The sequence below is a fragment of the Chiloscyllium plagiosum genome, unplaced genomic scaffold, assembly GCF_037043375.1.
Source record: "Chiloscyllium plagiosum isolate Xiang-an unplaced genomic scaffold, Cpla_swu_hap1 HiC_scaffold_8, whole genome shotgun sequence".
In the NCBI taxonomy this organism is placed as follows: Eukaryota; Metazoa; Chordata; class Chondrichthyes; order Orectolobiformes; family Hemiscylliidae; genus Chiloscyllium; species Chiloscyllium plagiosum.
In genome coordinates this window covers 43,860,143-43,879,820 of record NW_028270146.1, presented here as the reverse complement: position 1 = coordinate 43,879,820, position 19,678 = coordinate 43,860,143, and the positions used below count along the sequence as shown (strand labels likewise).

Here is a 19,678-nt window from a genome sequence, read left to right as displayed (position 1 = left end):
TGTGCTGTACATTAGATTGGATGATAGCTTCAAGAAGAAATTGGATAGTGCCTGCCACATGCTATCCCTGGATACTCTGATGAAGTCAAAGTACCACTTACAACTGCTGGACAATAAACTGGATGCAATCAACCTGCATGAAGGTGTGCTACATTGAAGAAATCCAAATCTTTTTGTAAAAAGACTTGAAGGCTTTGCATCAAAATGGTCATAGATGTTTAAGAAAATGTATATCTTAAGAACATTTACCTGTATTACATGTAAGACATTTTCAGCTAAATATGTGATTAAAACAGTATCACCAGTCACAGAATTTCTATTGGGTAATAAATGGTGCAGAAATGGATATGAAAAACTAGATAGATAAAGTTGTAATTAGAAAGGACAGTATCTTACCCAGGATGCTTCATTCACGTCAAATGAATCATTTAATTCACTGATTTTCTTGCATCCATAGCCGCCAAAAAAAATCAACCTGTCAGAAATTAGTTTTTTTTAATACAACAACAATTGCTAATTTTAATTTACAATAGTAGCTCATTATTACAATACTATGAAGTTCCATTCAAGCTACAAATAACTTCAGAAGTTTCTGAAAGTGACTAAGAACTCCCTGGTAAATTAGTGAAAAGTTCAACATGAACATTATAAAAATTAGTCCAGCAAACGTATTGTACATTATAACTTTAATAGCTGGAGGAACAAAATGGTATAACAGTTGTTCAGCGGGTAAAATTCTGATACAAAATTAGCTGTCCTTTGCCCTGTCACCTGCAATTCAGTAGCACCTTTGCCCAATTAAGTCGGCTGTGGGTTCAAGCCTCACTTCATTCCAGAGACATAAATTAACACAAACCTGACTGCCAGTTTTTGCAGTACTGAGGATGTACCATATAGTAGGAGATGATGTCTTGTGATTGTGAGTATGTTCGCTGAGCTGGGAAGGTAATTTGCAGATGTTTTGTCTGCTGTCTAGGTGACATCTTCAGTGCTTTGGAGCCTCCCGTGAAGTGCTGCTATACTGTGTCTTCTGGAATTTATTTGGTTCCGTTTCTGCTGCCTGTTGTTGCCGGTTCCAGTTGTTTGTTGAAGCGGCCCGTATATTGGGTCTAGGTCAATGTGCTTGTTGATGGAGTCTGTGGCTGAGTGCCAAGCTTCTAGAGATTCTCTGGCTGTCCTGTGATGAAACGTCTGCAAATCAACTTCCCAGCTCAGCGACCATACCCACAGCCACGACAACTGGCACCTGAGCTACAAATCTTTACACAAACGTTGAAGATGGTGTCAATTTGTTGTGACATTACACTGAGGGTCCATCCAAACCCTCTTAGAATCCCTACAGTGTGGAAACAGGCCCTTCAGCCCAACAAGTCCACACCGACCCTCCAAAGGGTATCCCACCCAGACCCAATCCCCATTACTCGACATTTACCCCTGACTAATGCACCTAACCTGCACATCCCTGGACATTATGGGACAACCTAGCATGGCCAGTCGACCCAAAATTACATAACCCTAACCTGCACATCCCCGGACACTACACAACAATTTAGCATGGCCAACCCACCCTAACCTGCACATTTTGGGACTGTGGGAGGACACCGGAGCACCCGGAGGAAACCCACGCAGACACGGGGAGAATGCGCAAACTCCACCCACACAGATGCCTGAGGCTGGAATCGAACCCAGGTCCCTGGCACTGTAAGGCAGCGGTGCTAACCACTGAGCCTCTGAGTTAATACTACGTACGTCACGGCCTCCCTTTCAATGGTTTGGGTTCAGGAATTCTCGGCTTCTGGCTCGGAATCAGCACCGGCAAGCCGTTTTCTCGCGTCAACCATGGCTGGAGGGGGGGGGGTGAGGGCACAGGTGCCCGAGATACAGAGCTTTCTCAATGCTCTGACCAATATTTATTTCACAAACATTTATTCATATACAATTTGGGACATTTAGGACTATAAATTCCATATTGTGATTTCTAAAAGGTAACCTTAATTAGAAAGATTGGAACATTGTTATGCAATACAAAGTTTAGTAACTCACTTGTCTTTATATACCCAGCAGGAAAGTTTGTCTCTTGGAGTAGGAGGATTTCCTTGGTAATTATTGAGTTTCTTCCAAGTAAATATTTCATCTTTCACTTGCAAATTAACACAATACAGCTGTTTAAAATATTTTTAAAAATTAATGATCGTGTAATTGTAGTAGTAAATGTTATTCCAAATAGAAAGGAGTAATTTAACTCTCATCTTTTTACAAAAGAATATTTTAACAAATTATTCATCAAAACACTCATTTTCTTTCTCGTTTGACAACATGGAATCATTTCAGTGTAATTCCAAGATGGGCAAGCTGGTTAACTATGGGATATTCAGAATTAGAGAGAAAACTTTGAACAGATCAACTGCCTAGCTGGTTGGTGAGAAATAGTGGAAAAAGTGAAAACTGGAGAGTCAGAGTGGAGCTGGAAAAAGCCAGCAGGTCAAGCAGCATCAAAGGAGAAGGGGAGTCAATGTTACAGGTTGAAACCTTTCATCAGGATTGGGGAAGGGAGCTGAGAAATAAATAGAGGGAGGTGGGTGGGGGTGGGGGAAAGATTTGGCGATGGGTGGTTGCAGGAATGAGGTAGATGGATTGGTCAGTGGTAAGGGTGGAGCGAATAGGTGGGAAGGAAGATGGACAGGTTGGGTCAGGTTAAGGGGTGGGATGGAGAAGGATGGCTGGGCCTGGGATGAGGTGGGAGGATGAAGAAATTTGGAAGCTGGTGAATTCTATGTTAAGCCTGTATGGTTGTAAACTCCCGAGGCAGAAGATGAGGTGTTCTTCCTCCAGTTTGTGTATGGTCTTATTTTGATGGTGGAGGAGGTCTGGGATGGACATGTTGTCAGGTGAGTTGAAGAGGGTGTTGAAATGGCTGGCAACCAGAAGGTGGGATTGATTGGAGATTATGGACCATAAATGTTCCCTAAATTGGTTCCTGTGTTTACGCTCGACCTCTCCAACGTACAGAAGACCATATCGGGAGCAAAGATGCAATAAAACATATTAGAGGAAATGCAAGTGAATCTCTGCCAGATTTGGAATGATTCCTTGGGGCCTTGGACAGAGGTGAGAGGGGAGGTGCATGGGCAGGTTTTGCAGCTCCTCTGGCTGCAGAGGAATGTGCCAGGTGTGGAAGAGGCGTGTGAACCTAACGAGGGAGTCGCAGAGGGAACGGTCCCTGCGAAAATATAATTTTTGTGGTGGGATCACAGTGCAACAGGTGGAGGATGATGTGTTGGACTTGGAAATTAGTGGGACCGCGGGGAGTCTATCCTTGTTGCGGTTGGGGGGGTGGGTTTGTTTGAGGGCAGAGATGCAGGAAATGGAGGATGCAGTTAAGGGCACTGTTGATCAAGGGGGAGGGAAAACTGTGGTCTTCGATGGAAAACTAATTGCTTTTAGTTATGAAAAGATAAGAAAAATGATCTTAGAGTAGAGTAGCTTTATTTGTCATTTTACCATATACAGCTGGTACAATAAAAACAAGACAGCGTTCCTCCAGGACCAGGGTGCTATATGAACACAGATGACATGAGAGTACAGTCATATACAGGGCAGCATTAAGTGCATAGAAAATGCAAAACATGTAAGACAGACAAAAGGCACAGTGGTGGACAAACTACAATGTAACAATGAATGATCTTAATAAAACATTATTTTAGCAGCAATTCAAAAAGTTGTCTGAAAATTGCAAATAGAATTGAGTGTGATCATACAGTGTTAAGGAGTCTGATGGCTTGGGGAAAGAAACTATTGCACAGTCTAGCCGTGAGAGACTGAATGCTCCGGTATCTTCTGCCACATGGCAGGAGGAAGAAGAATTTGAATTAAGGATGTTGGGGTCATCCACAATGCTGTTGGCCTTGGAGATGGAGTGTGTGGTGTAAATATCTGTAATGGAGGGAAGAGAGACCACGATGATCTTCTCAGCTGTCCTCACTATCCGTTGTAGGTTCTTACGATGAGACGGTATAATTCCTGAACCAGGCAGTGATGCAGCTGCTCAGGGTACTTTCAATGAACCCTGTGTAGAATGTGGTACTGAAAACAGTTTTGGAAATGAAAAAGGTCATATACAACTCTCCTAACTATTACAGGTGCAACAGATGCTTGTTATGGTGTACATTATGATGGTCTTTTCAAATAGACATGATTTTGAGATGCCGGGGTTGGACTGGGGTGTACAAAGTTAAAAATCACACAACACCAGGTTATAGTCCAACAGGTTTAATTGGAAGCACTAGCTTTCGGAGCGCTGCTCCTTCACAATCACCTGATGAAGGAGTGGCGTTCTGAAAGCTAGTGCTTCCAATTAAACCTGTTGGACTATAACCTGGTGTTGTGTGATTTTTAACTTTTCAAATAGAAACATTGAAAATAGGAGCAGGAGTAAACCATTTTGTTCTTCAAGCATGCTCTGCCATTCATGATGAACAAGCCTATTCCTGTTTTTCTCCTGTATTCTTCAATCCCATTAGTCCCAGTGTTTTCCAACTCCTCCTTCAAATCACAAAATATTGGCCCAGACTACGTTGTGGTAGTGAATTCTACATGCTCACCATTCTCTGGGTGAATAAATCTCTCCTCACCTCATTCTTAAATTACTTGTACCATATTCTTAGATCGTTTTGGACTCCCACTTAAAAATAGTTATGATTTAACTCAATCATAAGTAAGAACATTTTTTTAAATTAAAAGGTAGCTTTTCAGCATGCATTTGATCAAATTAATTAAATTCCCATCTTCGTTGCATACAATGGGAATTATGGGTTAAGCCTGTCCCAACAAATGAAAAGAGCAAGTCAGATGAGTTACTCAGCTGCAGGCTTTAACCTTACTGTCTAATACAATTTTGGGTTAAAAATATGGGACAAAAATCAATAAAACAAAAACAAAGTTAAAAGACTGTTTCTCTAAACTCAAATTTACAGAAATCAGTTCACAACTCCTGGTTACATTTTATTAAATTCTTAGTAAACATTTTTTGCAGCACTAATTCTTTTAAAACATTTTTATGTAAAATAAGCAATCTGATACAATTCTGACAAATACAGATTGGAATCATTGGAGAGTTGATCCCTGGTTTACAACAGAATTAGTAAATTTTCAGTAAAAGTAGCATAATCATCACAACTGGTATCAGAAATGTTGGTCAGGGGAGAAAAGTAATTTACAAGAGGTCCTACTGCTGAACAGTATCCCAGGGGGTCACTAATAGAAAGTACGTATATATGGACATCTAGATCATAGTTATGAAGCCTGTTGGCATTGGTTAACAGATTCACAGATGAAGAACATTTAGAGAAGTACTACATTTCTGCCAAGGGTTGGTTAAAGTATATGAGCATGGTTCAACACATTTAAAAGAGGAAGGACCGGACAACAAATTGAGACAAAGGGAAGAAAGGAAGGTCGATGTAATATCAAATTTACAATCTATTCTACAATACCGCTCAAATAAAAATCAGTGCTCGGGGTTACGGCATTATCTTCAAACCTAAAAGTAACAACGAGAAGAAACATTAAACCTGATTTTCATTATTTATTGATACTTTGTGTGGGTGCTGTGCTGTTGACTAAAGATAACACATTTGGCAAAGTTAGGCATAAAACAGGATAAATTGAATAAAAACATTTGAAAAACATAACATACTTCATTACTATATCCTAGGTCATCATATCCTCCGAAAATGTACATGATACCATTCAGACAAGCTGCACAGCTTCCTGACATAGGACGAGGAAGTTCTCCTTTCATTGGTTTCCTCTGCCTGTATTACAGGAACATAGGCAGGATATTTTCAATACATCACATAAATAATTATCCAAGCTCAACTACACAATGTAAGTTATTTAGCTCAAATCTGGATCAACTAAACCACCTGAAGATTAACATAAGGTGCGTAACTTGATTATTATAATGCACCTCCACAAAGAAAGTTATCAAATTACAAAATTGCTTTTAGTGGTACTTTCTATTTTATTTCTTCATTGATTTTCCTGACAACTGCAGCTGAAAGGCGAATGACCACAGTCCACTCAAGTAAAAACATTGGCTTGATGGGAGCATTCAAAAATTCCTTCAAAAGGGTAATCAAAAGACCTATGGATCCATGATTGGCCTGCTGAGTCACCTGAAAGAGAACCGCAATGATTGATAGCAGTTCATCCTAGAGTGAGGAGAAGCTCATAGATTTAGTGTGTACTTCAGCAAGTTGAAGGTTCAATCTATGCTGACACTTCTGTACCAGCTGAGTTGTTAAAATGCCTCCCTGCATGTCCTCTGAAATGGACATAAAAATACCATAGTATTTCTTTGCAAGAGCCTGCTTTTTTTTTATGATGCCCAGCTTTATTTATTCCCTAATCACATAAGTTATGAAGCACTGCATTTAAGTAGAAAGAACATGGAGAAACACTACAAAACAAAGGCTATAATTTAAAGGTGTGCAGCTCAGATCTGGGTATCCATATGTTAGTTATTAAAAGGTTGCAGGATAGGTACACGGTATTCCATACTTCAATATTAGGGGTGTACAATAAAAGAACAGGAAGGTTGTTTAACAGACCAATATCCATATCTTGAACTAGGGAGAAAAGACTTTCAAAGATTTACAAGGGCTTTATTACAAATCCTCAACCTCTTTCTTTTTAAAAAGAAAATCTGTTCATACACAATTTTACATATATCTGGGGCAGGTGGTATTTGAATCTGAAACTTCTGGCTCAATGTCAAGACATTGTCACTGTGCCACAGCAGTACTCCAAGAAACCAGCTTACAATTTTTTTTCAACCTGTTCAGACACATGTATGGAGCAGGTGGGACTTGAACCCAGATCTTCTGGCCCAGAGGTAGAGATACTTCCATGTTGTTGATAGCACCCTTAGCTGTGTCCAACCATCTCCTAAGCTTCTAACATTGCCCCCATCTGCCCTTCCATAACAATAACTTTCCCCGGCCTCACTTACATTCCCACCAGCCTTCACATTCAAAAGTTCATAAGCTGTCATTCCTATAACCTCAAACTGGATGCTATGATCAGACCAGACATTTTTCCAGGCCTCAGTTGTCAGCATTCCAAACGGACCATTTCCTACAAGGTTTGTAACTCTGGTTGAAGTTTAGGGTGTAGGGTGTAGGTTTGCTCACTGAGCTGTAGGTTTGATATCCAGACATTTCATTACCTGGCTAGGTAACATCATCAGTGGCGACCTCCAAGTGAAGTGAAGCTGTTGTCTCCTGCTTTCTATTTATATCTTTCTCCTGGATGGGGTTCCTGGGGTTTGTAGTGCTGTCATTTCCTGTTCGTTTTCTGAGGGGTTGAAAGATGGCATCTAGATCTATGTGTTTGTTTATGACGTTGTGGTTGGAGTGCCAGGCCTCTAGGAATTCTCTGGCATGTCTTTGCTTAGCCTGTACCAGGATAGATGTGTTGTCCCAGTCGAAATGGTGTTTTTTTTCATCCATGTGTAGGGCTACATCAAAGAAGTTTCAGAAATGACAGCCAGACTACTAAGACCCCTCGGAATCCTAGTAGCACACAAACCCACCAACTCTCTCCAACAAAAACTAACAAACTTAAAAGACCCAGTACAACCCATGGACAAAGCCAACATCATCTACAAAATTCCATGCAAGGACTGCCACAAACACTACGTAAGACAAACAGGAAGAAAGTTAGCCACCAGGATACACGAACACCAGCTAGCCACAAAAAGACACGACCCTCTCTCCCTCATAGCCCTACACATGGATGAAAAAAACCACCATTTCGACTGGGTCAACACATCTATCCTGGGACAGGCTAAGCAAAGACATGCCAGAGAATTCCTAGAGGCCTGGCACTCCAACCACAACGCCATAAACAAACACATAGATCTCGATGCCATCCATCAACCCCTCAGAAAACGAACAGGAAATGACATCACCACAAACCCCAGGAACCCCATCTAGGAGAAAGATATAAATAGAAAGCAGGAGACATCAGCTTCAGTTCACTTGGAGGTCGCCACTGATGATGTTACCTAGCCAGGTAATGAAACGTCTGGATATCAAACCTACAGCTCAGTGAGCAAACCTGCACCCCTGGACCATTTCCTCTCCAACTCAGAGTTCACTCCTCCATTCTCAACATTTCTATTGCAGGCCTGCTGCAGTATTTCAGCAAGCCGCAGCACAAGTTCAAAGAACGGATTTCATTTTTTGGGGACCCTGCAGTTTCTAGGACTCAACATCAGAGTTCAGTCACTTTTTTTTAAAAAACTCACCTCTCCATACACAGTCCTGTCGTGACATGGGTTTTTTTTTAAACATAGCCAAACCTACTGTAGTACCTGAGAGCCTGGAGTGGGATACTCACTGGGCCCAGTGCAGAGGAGACGACCATACTATAGGAGGCTCGAGAAGTGTGGGATGGCCAGCAGTTGGCAGGCCAGAGCCTCATTCCTGAAGAAGGGCTCATACCCGAAACGTCGATTCTCCTGCTCCTTGGATGCTGCCTGACCTGTTGCGCTTTTCCAGCAACACATTTTCAGCTCTGATCTCCAGCATCTGCAGTCCTCACTTTCTCCCAGAGCAGAACAGGCCAGACAATGGTGGGAGAGTGTGTTGCTGGAAAAGCGCAGCAGGTCAGGCAGCATCCAGGGAACAGGAGAATCGACGTTTTGGGCATAAGCCCTTCTTCAGGAATGGTTCCTGAAGAAGGGCTTATGCCCGAAACGTCGATTCTCCTGTTCCCTGGATGCTGCCTGACCTGCTGCGCTTTTCCAGCAACACATTTTCAGCTCTGATCTCCAGCATCTGCAGACCTCACTTTCTCCTCAATGGTGGGAGAGTGGAGCAGGACAGCCGGCTGTTGGCGGCTGGGGCCCTGAACTGGGGGAATTGAGGCCCGGTGAGGTCAGCCTGTCACAGATGGCAGTCAGCAGGCTGTGACCCTGGTTAGTTCAGCACAGCCTGGTGGAAACCCTCCAGTGTGGAGTGACTGCAGGCTATGGAAGGACTGTAGTGTTATTCTTTTAACTTTATTTCTTTATTTTCCTCATTTATAGTGTGAAGAACTGTAATGTAGAGCTTTTAGTTTTTTTTTATTTCTCTAATTTTGTACTTAATCTATTTTAGTACCTAAGATTTGTAACTAGGTACTTTTTATCTAAGATGGCACTGCGTGTGGCGACATTGTATATTTTTCATTTCCTGTACTTGAGTACACAAGACAATAAAACCTAATTCTAATTCTATTCGTACCCACTCTCAGGCTTATTATCATGTTACATACTTGCTTTCAACACAGCCTACCCCTACTTTCATCTCATGATCACTTATTCAGCTTGTTTTTTTGTCATTGCCTATTATCAATAACTCTCGTTCGCGTGACCCTTTCATATCTCTCTCTGGCTCAATCTCCACCTATCCACTCACGTCCCACCAACCCCCAACCTTCAGGAGAAATACCACTTTTTCCTAGCAGCTATCAGGTCGGATGATGAAACACCAGACTCGAAACATTAACTCTGCTTTTCCCCAAAGACATTGCCAGATCAGCCAAGATGCACCAGCAATTTCTGATTTTGTTAAGAGACATGATCTCTGCACCATAAGAGCTCCTGAATGCAAGTCTTTGTTTCCTTTTTCATTTTTTTAAAAATCTGGAAGCATTAACAACACATACATTTGAAGGTTTTATCCCCCAACATCAGTTCACCCATGGTATTTGTAAACAAGGTCAACTAGGTGGACCTCACAGAATGAGTTGCCAACTGGGGCTGTTAACCTAGGACAATCAGGAAAGCTCTATCTGACCAATATAACCAGAAGATTTAGAATCTCCTCAGTTTAGGGAACTGACTCTGTGCAGGCTGGTGCTATAGTCAGTATGTTACTGTTGGTTTCTGCTTCCTTTTTTTTGGGAGGGGGAAACCTGATTCCTGAACTGGCGTTCCTTTAATGAGGACTGATTGTTAAACTCCTGATGCACATAATGTGTTTCAGGTGTAACTCAGTTCTCATTAGGGGATTGTTGTTTCACTGGCTGGTTACAGCCTGTGTGTTACTCTTTTCTTTTTGAGAAAAGAGCAATGTTAATTTTGTGGTAGGGCTTAGCCTTTGGACTCTAGTTTCCTTTGTTTTTTGTGTAAGTGTCTTCACTGTTTTTGGCGGTTGGACTGAGCCCTTGTGGAAGACATACATTTCACCAGAGGAGCTGTTCCTGTGGAGAGGCCTAGCCCTGGGACTCTGAAGATTGAATACCTGTGTGTGTGCTGGGAGGTGAGCACTTGCTGTATCCTGGAGTTTGGGTGAAGACCTTGCCTTCAGGAGTGGATCAAACCCCTGTGAGTTAACTGCACCTGTACTATGTTCCTGTGAGTGGGCCTGGTTTCCAAAGGCTGAGCCAGGACTCCATGGAGACTGAACACCTGTGTGCTGTGTATTTACTGCCTTCGGGAGTGGACCCTGCCCTTGGTTGTGGACCCTGCAGTTTGGAGTGGACTCCATTTTGGACAATGCACCTCGTAAACTGGAGTGGACTCCATTCCTGGGAATGGATTCTATATTTTGAAGACTCTATATATTTGGACTGTGGACCAGAAAGGACTGTTTTTACGTAACTAACTGTTTTGTGTTGTTTGGGTTTATCACCTGCATTGTCTTGTGTCCCTGGGTCTGGCAGGTCTTACTGTGAGCTGGGAGGTTCATGGGCCGTTCTGAAAGCTGTCACCTCGAGAGCCGGAGGGTGGGTAGGCCATCCTATGAACCTGAACGTTGGTAGGCTGTCCTGAAAGCCAGAGGGTGGGTAGGCCACCCTGATGCCAGTTGCCCAGAGAGCCAGATGGTGGGTAGGCCGTTCTGAGCGCTGTCATCCCGAGAAGAGGTAATCGGGACGGGCTGGCCTAGAGGTGGTCGAAAGGTGTGTCAGAGCAGCTGAGAGCCAGAAGGTGCGATGGGGCAGGCTGAGGTCCGGAAGGCTTGTGGGCTACCCTGCACGTTGTCGTCCCAGGGAAGGGGACGGGCTGGCCTAGTGGTGGCCAGAAGGTGTGCCAGGATAGCCCACTGGCCGGAAGCGCATCAGGGTGGGTGAGAGTCGGAAGGTACGTAGGGGCGGGCTGCCTTGGAGTGGTTGGAAGGTGGGAGGGACAGGGGCTTGCTGGGTCTGTATTGTATGCACTTTTTTAAAAATGTAATTGGATTGTCCTTTTATATACAAATGTCACTGTCACTTATATGCGAAACTGGGACTTAAGGTTTGTCCTCCTCTCCCTGTAAACTGGTTGAACGGTAGGGTTTGGGGCCTAGCTTTGCTGCTCCTCTCCCTTGTAAAATTGCTGTTGTATACAGCTGTAAATGTTAACTTTTTTTTTTGTAAATTGTTTTGTAATTTGTTTAAAAGTATTATAACCAGAAGGTTGAAAACCTCCTCAGTTTAAGGAACCGACTCTGACTGGGCCAGTCAGTGTGTTACTGATGCTGTTGGTTTCTGCTTTTTTTTATTAAAAAGGGGGAAAACCCGATTCCTGGACTGGCTGAATTATATAGCTAGTTTGTGAACTGGTATCCCTTTTTTTATTTTTCTTTTCTTTCTGCCAATACCTGCGCACACACAACATGGGTGTGAGACACAGTGAAAGACAACAGGTGTACCAATCTTTATTCAATTTCCCCCACCCAGAAAAAAGAAAACACCCAAGTGGCCAGTGACAAGCAATGGGCAATGCTGCGTGATCAAACAGTGAAGGGGAGGGCAGGGATTAAATCAAAATAGAGTTGGAGGGGGAAAATAATGCACTCCACTCCCTGCGGTGCCCACCTTTCCCTGAAAATCTCGTGTGCTCCTTCTCAAGGGACACCCGCGTTAAGGGGCAGGCAGTCGGCCATAACAACTCCCTCCATGGCCTGCTGCCTGTACCTGTTTATAGCCAATTTGGCCAGGCCCAGGAGCAGATGCAAGAGGAGGATAACCTAACTTACCCACCCCCTCCCCACGAGGTGCCAAAGATCAGGAGCATGGGATTGAAGTGCAACCAAAAACAGAGGAGATGGTCTTTAAGGAAACCGAAAAGGGGGTACAAGTGACAACATCCAATATATACATGGTCCATAGACTCCACACCACCACAGAAGTTGGGCAGGGAGTCTGTGACCCACCGCAATCTGCTGTTGCAGGGGACAACCACCTCCACCCCAGATCCCTGAGAGAAAGGGGGAGGACCCCTGCATAGAGATCCCTCCAATGGAAATCCCCACCGCCTGGTGGTAAATGGGCACTCCAAGGAGTGTCTGGGAGGTGGATGAGGTGAATGGTATACAGTAGTAGTCAGCACAAGACCCGCCGTGATACAGGGGACAAACGTAAAATTCCGGAGGCGGCTCAGGTTGTGGGGCACAGGTTCCTGGGGGAAGTATGGAACCTTGGGGCCAATGCGAAATTCCTCAGACCTGCCCTCCCCACTTCATACCGGGTGCCCAAAGATCAGGAGCAGGGGAATTAAGTGGAACCAAAAACAGAAGGATTTTTAGAAAATCAAAAAGAGAGTGCAAGTGACCACACCTAATATATACATATACATGCAGTTGGGCTGGGAGTCTATGAACCACCGCAATCTGCAGTTGCAGGGGACAGCTGCATGTAGCACCCTCCATCCCAGAGAGAAAGGGGGAAGGACTCCTGCAGAGAGAGCCCTCCACTGGGGATCCCCACCACCCCGGTGGCAAATGGGTACACCAAGGTGTATCCGGGCAGTGGGTGAGGGAGAAGAGGTGGACAGTGTGCAGCAACAGTCCATACAGGGCATGCTGTGAAACTTCCTTCAAAAAAAGGGACAAAACTAAAATTCCAGAGATGGCTCAGGTTTCCAGGGCCTTGGGGCCAATGTGAAATTCCGTCCGGGCAGGGGTGAGCGCAGACTGGATGCCACCACACACCTGAGCATCGGTCAACTGGTGCACTACCTCAGGTCCAAGCACAGCTATTTTATGGCGTCAAAGGGCAGTGGCCACGAACCTGACGTTTACCGCTACCCTGCTCACTATGTCCTGTGGCAGCGTCCAGCCCAGACCCCCACCACCCAGTATTCCTACAGGTGGCCTGAAGGTGTGTCAGGGTGGACCGAGACCTGGATGAGACACGGTGCAGCGTGAGAGAGGAAGGGGCATATGGGCGGGCTGCCTTAGAGTGGCTGGTAAGTGGGAGGGACGGGTGGGTTGTTGCGAGGTGGGGGAGGGTCTGTATTCTATGCATTGCCTCTTATCTAATTAGATTGTCTTGTATGTGTTACTGGGACTTCAGGTTTGTCCTTATTTCCCTGAAAAACTGGTTAAACGGTGGGGTTTGAGGTCTGGCTTTGTCGCTTCTCTCCCTTATAAATTTGTTATTTATCTGTAAAAATTAGCAGCTGTAAATACTGTACTGTTTAATAAAATAAAAAAAAACAGGAGTATCAGTGGTTCTGTTCGTTCACAGGAAGCTGGACCACTATCAAGTACAATGCATGTATAAGTAAAAAAAGTGACTTGGTGATAGAATACCAGCTGAGTTAGTTCAGTACTTTTCACCTATTATCCTCCACCACTAAATGAGAGTTTTCCAATTAATCAAATTACATCCAATATTAAATCACACACCTGAAGAGCTAGATCCATTGCCAGATCACTTATGTCAACTTTATGTATTATCCAACATTAACAGCACCTGTGTTTCCAACTGTTCACTATATGGCAGAGCCCATTGAAGGGCAATGTAATAACACAAAGAAATGAGAGGTAGGAGAGGAGGGAGATCACTAAATCAAAATGGAGTTAGGGAGGGGAGACAACAGCCTCTGAACCCAGGTCTCATCTACAATGTCCAATAAGCGTCAATGTTCTCTGAAGATTTTGGCACTTAAGGAAGGAAGCTGTTGTGGCACAGTGGTAGTGTCCCTAACCCTGAACCAAGAGGCCTGGGTTCAAGTTCCACCTGCTGTAGTGGCATGCTATAGTGTCTCTGAACAGGCTGATTAGGAAAAATAAGTTATTTCTTTTCGATGACCCTTAAAAGGAGAAAGCCCCTTGTCGTGCAATGATAGTGTCCATACCCCTGAACCAGCGGGCCTGGGTTAATGTCTGACCTGCTCCAGCCTTGTGCAATAACATCTCTTAACAGGTTGGATTAGAAAGTATCTTGACCTTTCAAAAGGAGGGCTATTGTGATGCAGTGGGAGTATACCTTCTGCTGGACTGAGAGATCCAGATTCTTCCTGCTCCAGAGTATTTACTGCATCTTTGAACAGGTTGATTTTAAAAACAGGTTCACAAAAAAAAAAATTGTGGTGCTTTAAATTGGAAGTATCTATTTTTTCAGTTTTTATAGAATGTATGTTACACTGTAAAAGCCGATTATCTGTGTAACATTTTGCTTCTAGTATTTTTTCAGTGCCTTTTGCATAGAGCACATTTTCAAAAATGTTAAGCAAATAATATCAACAGCATCAAAGGCATCTAGAGTTTTAGGGATAAATGTCATACAAACCAGGAACAAGAGGAGGTCACTCAGCCCTTAGAGTATGTTCCTCCATTAAACACAATTACGGTTGATCCAATTTTGATTTGAACTCTACATTCCTGTGTATCACCGATTATTTTTCATCAACTTGACAATCAAAAAACTCTATCTACCCCTGCTTTAAAAATATTTAAAGTTTCTGCATCCACTGCTTTGAGGAAGGGAATTCCAATTAGTCACCATCTGAGAGAATCCTTTTTCTTCAATTGACTTAAGGGTTTACCTATTTTATTTTTAAACTATGACCCCTAGGTCGAGATTCTCCCACAACAGGAAACAACTTTTCCACATCGACCTGATCAAGTACTCTTAGGATGTTTGACGTTTCAACTTGTGGCTTTTCCAAACTCTAGAGAATACAGGCCCAGCCTTCCCTCACAAGATAGTCCACTGATTCTAGTTATTAATCTAGTGCACCCTCAGTGTGCTTCCAACACATTGAGAACATGTGGAGTACTGGTACTAATGCTTTTGATAACCTCCCTCCCTTCATTAAATTCCCCCTTGCAATAAAACATAACATTCTATTAGCTTTCTTGACTAACTGCTGAACCTGAATATTAACTTTCTGCGATTCATGAACAAGGGACAAAGATTTCTGTCACAAAACTCTGCAACGTCTCACCATCTAGATAAAATGCTTTTTAATTCTTTCAATCAAAACTGACAAGTTTTCACTTACCCACATTATACTCCATTTGCCAGGTTTTTGTTTACTCAACTAATGTATCTATATGCCTTTGTAGGCTCTTTATATCCTCTTCACAACTTGCTTTCCCCACTATCAATGTGTCATCAGCAAACATTATGTTTGATCCCTTCATCCAAATCATTTATATAAACAACATGCAAAGAATTGAGGTTTCAAACTCTGTGGCACACATCACTTGTGCTATTCTGCCAGCCTGAAAAAGACCCATTTTACTCCTACTCAAGTACAACACATTCACTGGTTCCCTTTATTCACAGAACAAGTTGCTTCTCCAAGAACTCCAGTAAGTTAGTTAAACAATTTCCTTTTCGATTCACTCATGGGACCCCTGTCACTGGTTGGTCAATATTTATTGCCTATTACTAGTTGCCCTTGATCAGCTGGTGGTGAGCTGCCTTTTTGAACAGCTATTGTCCATATGTTGTAGGTAATTCCATTTGAGAGGAAATTCCAGGATTTTGATTCAACAACTGAAGGAATGGTGAAATGTTTCCAAGTAAGGATGGTCAGTGGGGATGGAGGGGAACTTGCATTTAGAAGGACACTGGCCAGATACATGAGAAAACCACCAAATGCAAGTGGTCAGGGGTTTGGAAGGTCTTGTCAAAGGATTTTTGGCAACTTTCTGCAGAGAATCTTGTAGATGTATACACTTCTGGTGTTAAGCATCAGATGGTGCTAAGCAAGCAGGCTGCTTTGTCCAGGATGGAGTCAAGCTTCTGGAGTGTTGTTGGAACTGCACTCATTCAGGCAAGTAAGGAGTATTCCATCACACTCTTAACCTGAGCCTTGTAGATGATGGACAGTCTCTGGGGAGTCTGGAGGAAGCAAGTTACTGACTGCAGTGTTCCCAGCCCCTGTATTTATATGGAGGGTCCAGTTGAGTTTGATTAATAGTAACCCCAGAATACCAGTTGTGGGGGATTCAGTAATGGTAACATATTGAATGTTAAGTGTTAGTGGTTCAATCGTCTCTTCTTCAAAACACAGTCATTGCTTGAAATTTGCGTGGCATTAACTTAATTACAACTGGTCAGTCCAAGGTGGAGATTGTCCAGGCCATAGACTCAATCATACAGCGTGGAAATAGATCTTTTAGTCCAACTTGTCCACGGTGACCAGGCATCCCAATCTGACCCAGATCCATTTGTTAACATTTAGCCCATATCCCTCTAAACCCTCCCTATTTATATACCTTTCTAGATGCCTTTTAAAAATGTTATAATTGTACCTACCTTCACCAATTACCCTGGCAGCCCATTCCACATATGCATCACATTCTGTGTGGAAAGGATATCCCTCAGACGCTTTTTAACTTTTTCCCCCCTTACCTTAAACCGATGTGTTGGAATCCCCCACCTGAGGTTTTGTTGCATTTGAACATGGACTGCCTCAGTAGTGGAGGAGTTGCAAATGGTGCTGAATACTGTGCAATCAATCAGGATTACATCTGACCTTATGATGGAGGGACTGCCCTTGATGAGGAAACTGAAAGTGGTTGGATCTAGGACACTTTACTGGAACTCCTGCAGAGATGTCCTTAAGTGAGACGACTGACCTCCACAGCCACAACTGTTATCCTACATGCCAAGTCTGACTCCATCCAGAGTGTTTGTCTCGATTTCCACTGATTCCAGCTTTGTTCAGGCTCCTTTGAGAATGTGTACAGGGTATGAACAGGTAGGTAAAGAGTTAAGTTTTGAGTTTTTGTGAAACAAGAGGTTCAGCTAAACATGACTCCGATCAGATGAGACTTGCAGTTAACAATGGGGTGCTGGAGGCAAGGGTAATGGATTAACAAGGTGGAAAAGCATTCATTATGTAGTCATTTAACAATATTGGAAGCATTTAAAGATGTAGAGTCAGGTTAACAAGGTGAGAAGTATTTATTATATGAAACCAGTAAGATTAAGAACATTCATTGTAACAGCAGATAGCTTAGCCTTTGTTATTGACACTCGCTGATTGGATGACCGTTACAATCAATCAATGTGTACGTTGCCATGTCTGGATGCTCCTCCCTGCTATTTGAGAGAGAAGACCGTGAATTCATGTCTCTTTGCACATGGGCGATTGTTCTCTCTTCCTCCACAGCCTGGAATCAAGATGAAGGAGGTAAAACCATACTATGTCTGAGCATTTTGCTTTGACTAAAGGGGGAACGGGACGACAATATTGACCAGGTTGGCAGGATCCAAATGAACAGTTACGATCAGACTGTGTCAGCAGTCGCCCGGAACATCGGTGTGTCGAGACAGATGGACACACAAGATTTTAAAACTTGGTCCCTGCTGATATTCCTGTATGCCAGAGACAGTCCCCTCGCTCGATTACTCTCTATTCTATGGACTCTTCGAACGGTAATTAGTTCAGTTGAGAGACACCGTTCCGCAATTGTGCTGATAAACAGGTTTCAGTACTCTACGCTGTCTTGGGGAGGGGTGTGTAAGTGAGGTTAGAGCCCTCTACGCAGTATAGGTGGACAGTTCCCTGGGTGGGTTAATTTGAGGTTCAAGTCCTCCTCGCTGCGCTAGGATATGAGCGGTGTTTAAGTGGGGTTTGAGCCCCCATGAGAAGACAAGTGAGAAAGGATTAAAGTCCCCTAGTGGCAAAATTTGAGGCTCTGCGAGTCTTTGTTCTGGGGGATGACAGTTCAATCCCACCCTCAACTTCTTGTACGAGTGCAGCTCCAACTCCAATGGCACTAGCATCGTTGCCAACTTTAAAAAAAGGTTTTCAAAAGTTTGATGTAGCTAAAACTGGTTTGATAGTTAATATTGATTTCAAATGGTAGAATGCCTCTGTCCACCAAAACTGTGTTATTCTTCAGCAAATCAGATAACAGTGCCACTATACTGCTGCAGTTTGGAAGAACCCTCCGATAGAATTCACTGACTCCTAAGAAACGAAGCACCTCTTTCTTAGAGGTTAGTCGTGGGAATTCCTCAAAGGCCTTAGTCTTTGTGTTCAGTGGGGTCAACTTTCCATGTTATGTCCCAAAAACATCTGCTTTGGCGAATTCAGTTTTTTCAATTTATCACCAGTTTTGCTTCTTGTAGTAGTTTCAAGAGTTCTGCTAACTGTACCATGTGATTTTCCAGGTCTTACTAAAGATCACTACATTGTCCAAATAGACTGCACAGTTTATTAACCCAGCCACAACTGTTCATGAGTCTTTGGAATGGGGCAGGTGTGTTCTTCACAGGGCACTTTGAACTGATATACCCCATTTTAGGTTACAAATGCAGAAATTTAGTTTTGCCGTCTAAGGTACATGCCAGTAACCACGCATTAAGTCCAACTTGGTGGTGATGTAACTGGCTTGTCCAACTTTCTCGGTACAGTGCACCAATCTAGGAATTGGATAGGAGTTCGATTTTGTAACAGCATCGACCTTCCGCTAATTCACTAGAATCGTTGAGTCCTGTCTGGTTGGGGAACTAAGCTGATCGGCGAACTCCACTCGCTCTGGCTTGGTTCAATGATATCCGCATCGAGCATGGCCTTGACCTCCATCTGGACCACTCTGGCTTAGAAAGGATTAAGCAGATAGGGGTGCTGTTTTATCGGAACAGTATTCCCTTTGACTACTTAGTGTACAGTAGCATTAGTCATCCCCACCTGATTCTTACATATGTTCTTGTACTGTAGTAACAAATCTTACAGCTGTGTTCTATGCTCCTCAAATAACTTACGAACCAATCCCACTCAAGGACTCCTTTATTTTTTAAAGCTATTTTGAGGCACATCAAAATCCACATTTGGATTTGATTCCTCACTCTGCGGGACAGTAGCTAACACCTGTTTCTTCGGTTCTCTCTTGTATAAAGACGGTCTCAACATGTTCACATGGCATAGCCGATACTTAATTTTCCCCTATCTGGCATCTTCACGAAATAGTTCATCTGACTCAACTTTTTCCTCAATTTGATAGGGACCACTAAACTTGGCCTGGAAGGGATCTCCTATCACTGGTAACAGTACGAACAAGTCATCCCCTCAGGAAAACATCAGTCTCAGTGCTTTTATCTGCTACCTGCTTCATTCTGCACTGTGCCCTTTTTAGATGCTGTTTATCTAATTCACCTCCTCAATTTACATCTCCCACACCTCCGATCCATAATCTAAGTATGGCATCTCAGACTCTGGTCCTGTCAATTTTTCTTTCATTTCAAAGGGTCTCACTTTATGCCCAAATATTAACTTTAAGGGACTGAACTGAATAGATTCATTTGGGGCATCTTGAATGGTAAACAATACAAATGGGATACCTTTATCTCAATCAGTCAGGTAATCCTGACAGTATGCTCTCAATATGGTCTTCAAGGTCTGATGCCACCTTCTGGAGCTTGTGGGATTCAGGATGGTACACACTGGATTTAAAGG

General features: G+C 43.2%; 1 protein-coding gene across 6 annotated transcripts in view; it reads right to left on the bottom strand.

Moving 5' to 3' along the window:
- LOC122553506 (kelch domain-containing protein 1) overlaps positions 1 to 19,678 on the bottom strand; it is an 88,668-nt gene that overhangs the window by 41,588 nt on the left and 27,402 nt on the right. For all 6 annotated transcript variants that reach the window (XM_043697366.2, XM_043697372.2, XM_087989755.1 and 3 more), the window contains 3 exons: positions 5,696 to 5,813; positions 2,044 to 2,162; positions 397 to 475 (listed from right to left, as the gene is read on the bottom strand). In XM_043697366.2, the coding sequence (XP_043553301.1) occupies positions 397 to 475; positions 2,044 to 2,162; positions 5,696 to 5,813 (316 nt within the window). The remainder of the gene's footprint in view (positions 1 to 396; positions 476 to 2,043; positions 2,163 to 5,695; positions 5,814 to 19,678) is intronic.